We start from the raw sequence: 3,637 nt of genomic DNA on the forward strand, positions 1-3,637 counted from the left end.
CCCCCCCCCCGGCCCTTTGCAAAAAGGGGGGGGGGGGGGGGGGTGCCAGCCTCCCGCCACACAAAAATAATAATAATTCATAATAATATTAAAAATAATATTAAAAATATCAATAAAACTGCCCCGGGACCAAGGGCCCCAGGGAAGGACTCAACGAACAGCAGCCGGGGGAGGCCAACGGGAGCCATTTCCCTGCTCCCACCATGGGCTGGGGCCAAACCATCCATGTGCTGAGACACCCCCCCCCGCCCCCCGAATCCCGGGGGGGGCAGCAATGGAGTTTGGGGGGGGGGTGTCAGCACAGCCCCTGGGCCAGGATGCTCCCCACCAGCACGGCGTCCTGCAGAGCGTGCTCCACCGCCGCCTCCTCCAGCTTCAGGGAGACCTGGGGATGGGGGGAGAGAGGGGCTGCTCAGCACCGTGATACCGGACCCTGCCCCACCACCGGACCCCCACCCCACTGCCAGACCCCCCAAATCCCACCGCCGGACCCCCGGGTACCTTGGCCAGCCGGGCCTCCTTGGCCTTCTTCAGCTCCAGGACACCCCGGGACTCCAGGAGGGTGACGAGGGACAAACACTCAGCCTGATCGACGGCGGGGAGCTGGCGGCGCCGGCAGACCTGGCTGTAGGCATCGTGGAGCTGGGGAGGGCAGGGGGTTATGCTGTGGCACTGCACCCAAGGGAGGCTCCAATAGGGGGGGATACACACGACACCCACCCAGCGCCCCCCAAATCCAGCCACTGCGACACTGCACCCAATGGAGGCTCTGGGGGGGTTGGGGGGGACACAACACCCACCCAGCGCCCCCCAAATCCAGCCCCGAGAGGGTCCCAACGGCCACTCACCTTCCCCAGCGTCACCTCCCGGGCGCGCAGGCGGCGCAGGAGCAGGAGGAGGGAGCAGAGCAGCACCTTCTGCTGCAGGGGGAAGGTGTCCCCCCGGGGGCCCTGCCCCCCCGCCACCAGCCGGTCCCCAAACACCTCCGAGAGCACCCGGGAGACGTGGGGCAGCCCCACGCGCTTGGGGACGGGGGACGCCGGGGAGTCACCTGTGGGACAGACAGGGCTGCAGGGGACCTCGTGCTGGCAGGGTTGGGGGGACCCAAGAGGGAAGATGGCCCAAAAAGGGACCCAAGACCCTCATCGAGGCCAGCCTGGAGGTCCCCGTGTGTGCCCTCATGGGGGTTTGGTGCTGGCACAGCAGCTACTCACCACCAGACAGTGGCTTGAGCAGGGTCTGGCTCCGCACCTCCAGCTCCACCACCTCCACGGCGCGTCTGAGGGGAGAGACAGCCCTCAGTGCCCAGCAGAGCAGCCACCCCGGGGTGGGCACCCCCAGTGCAGGGTCCACATGGGGCTCAGTATTTCACTGAAGGGGAGAGACAGCCCTCAGTGCCCGGCAGAGCGGCCACCCCGGGGCGGGCACCCCCAGTGCAGGGTCCACATGGGGCTCAGTATTTCACTGAATTTCACTGAATTTTAGAGTTGGAAGGGACCATAGAGATCATCTAGTCCAACTCCCCTGCCAAAGCAGGACCACTCAGAGCTTGTCAGAGCATGTTACTCAGGAGCATCCAGGCGGGTCTTGAAAATCTCCAAAGAAGGGGACTCCACACCCTCCCTGGGCAGCCTGTTCCAGGGCTCTGCCACCCTCACTGGGAAGAAGTTTCTCCTCATATTTGAGTGGCTCCCTCCTCCTTCAACCCTCCCTTGAGATACTTGTCAGCATTAATAAGGTCTCCCCTCAGCCTTCTCTTCTCCAGACTAAAGAGTCCCAGCTCTCTCAGTCTCTCCTCATAAGGGAGAGTAGTGGCCACACTGACCCCAGCACCACCATTTTGGGGGCAGACACTGACCTGCAGACATCCAGAGCCTTGCGAGCATCACCGGAGACCGCGGAGACCTTTCGGGCGCAGAACTGGAGCGCGGCGGCGTCCAGGACGGTGTCACCGGCCACCTGCCAGGGCACCGGGGGTGTCAGCGCTGCCGCCTGCGTGGGCAGAGCCCCCCACCCCCCCCATGTGTGTGTCCCCCCCATCCTGGTGTGTCCCCCACCTGCCCCAGCCGCTCCTGCAGGATGGCGCTGAGCTGCTCCCGGGTGTAGGGTGGGAAGTGCAGCAGCCGGGGGGCACCAGCTGGGTGGGCACTGAGCCTGGCCAGGCTGCGGTCCGTCAGGTCCAACGCGTTGGCCAACCCTGTGGGCACAGCGGGGTGAGGAGGGGGGAGAAGAAGGATGAGGCTGTGCCCCAAGCGGGGGGCCCGGTTTGGGCCCCCCACCACAAAAAAAACATTTAGGGGCTGGGGCAGGGCCAGGGAATGGAGCACAAGTCTTATGAGGAGAGGCTGAGGGAGCTGGGGGTGTTCAGCCTGGAGAAGAGGAGGCTGAGGGGAGACCTTCTTGCTCTCTCCAACTCCCTGAAAGGAGGGTGTAGAGAGGTGGGGGTCGGTCTCTTCTCCCAAGTCACAGGCGACAGGACAAGAGGAAATGGCCTCAAGTTGCGCCAGGGGAGGTTCAGGCTGGATATTAGGAAAAATTTTTTCACTGAAAGGGTTCTCAGCCATTGGAATGGGCTGCCCAGGGAGGGGGTTGAGGCCCCATCCCTGGAGGTGTTCAAAAGACAGGTTGATGTGGTGCTGGGAGGTCTGGTTTAGTGATGATGCTCCTTGTTTGTTGTGTGGGTGTCTATTTTTGTCAGTGAGGTTGACGGTTGGACAAGATGATCTTTAAGGTGCCTTCCAACCTAGAAGATTCTGTGATTCTGTGAAAAGGGGTGCAAACCAAACCCCCATCAGCCCTCCTTCCCCTAAAAACCCAGAGGGTTGGCAGTGCCACGCTGCTGTGCACTCACCCACGAGGACAAGCCGGGAGCCGGGCAGCAGGGGCCACTCGAAGAGGGTGTAGAGCACGTCCTGCCCCTTGCTCTCCAGCTGGTCCAGCTCGTCCAGCACCAGGAGGCTGCGGGGACAAGGGGGGAGCCTGGATCAGCCCCAGCTCTGCCCACCACCCCCACAGCCCCCCATGTGGGGAGACCCACTGCTGGGGCTGCTTCTCCTGGCTGCCCACTCTCGGGGCGTCGAGGTGGGGGACCCCACGCCACCCCCTTACCCCAGGCAAGAAAAACTCACACTATGGGTCCCCGGGCTGTCAGCTGCTTCTCCAGCCTCCGCACGCCCTCCCGGCCGGTGGCAGCCCCCAGCCCCAGCTGCTGCCCCACGGCAGGGAAGATGCCCTGTGGGCTGCGCAGCGCCATGCAGTTCAGGACGATGGTTTTGCTCCCGGCGAGCTCATCCTGGCAGAGACAGAAGCATTACAACCCCTGCCCACCAGCCCTCCCGCCCTTTCCCTGCCAACCTGCCCCACCAGCACCCCCAAAACGGGACCCCCCACCCGCCGCACACCTTGCAGTCCAGCAGGACACGGCTCACACAGGCTGTTTTCCCCGTTCCAGGGGCTCCGGAGATGTAGAGGCTGCCGGGCCGGCGCTCGCCGACGTGCTCCCGTAGGAACTGCCGGATGATGCCCGTCTCCTTCTCCCTGCCGTGGAGTCGGTCGGGCACCGCCGCGTGCAGCACCCGCTTCACCTGCTGGTAGCATGTGCCTGTGCCAGGAAACAGGGCTCAGTGGGGGGAAAAAA

General features: G+C 64.0%; 1 protein-coding gene across 1 annotated transcript in view; it reads right to left on the reverse strand.

Moving 5' to 3' along the window:
* Window positions 1-60: 60 nt before the first annotated feature.
* Window positions 61-3,637, reverse strand: part of CDC6 (cell division cycle 6) — a 4,223-nt gene continuing 646 nt past the window's right edge. The window contains exons 2-10 of the mRNA XM_014959085.1: window positions 3,402-3,601; window positions 3,129-3,292; window positions 2,852-2,958; window positions 2,058-2,197; window positions 1,859-1,959; window positions 1,215-1,279; window positions 849-1,051; window positions 502-642; window positions 61-385 (exon numbers count right to left, since the gene is read on the reverse strand). Of these exons, the coding sequence (XP_014814571.1) occupies window positions 296-385; window positions 502-642; window positions 849-1,051; window positions 1,215-1,279; window positions 1,859-1,959; window positions 2,058-2,197; window positions 2,852-2,958; window positions 3,129-3,292; window positions 3,402-3,601 (1,211 nt within the window). The 3' untranslated portion in view covers window positions 61-295. The remainder of the gene's footprint in view (window positions 386-501; window positions 643-848; window positions 1,052-1,214; window positions 1,280-1,858; window positions 1,960-2,057; window positions 2,198-2,851; window positions 2,959-3,128; window positions 3,293-3,401; window positions 3,602-3,637) is intronic.

Source organism: Calidris pugnax, unplaced genomic scaffold, assembly GCF_001431845.1.
Source record: "Calidris pugnax isolate Ruff unplaced genomic scaffold, ASM143184v1 scaffold341, whole genome shotgun sequence".
In the NCBI taxonomy this organism is placed as follows: Eukaryota; Metazoa; Chordata; class Aves; order Charadriiformes; family Scolopacidae; genus Calidris; species Calidris pugnax.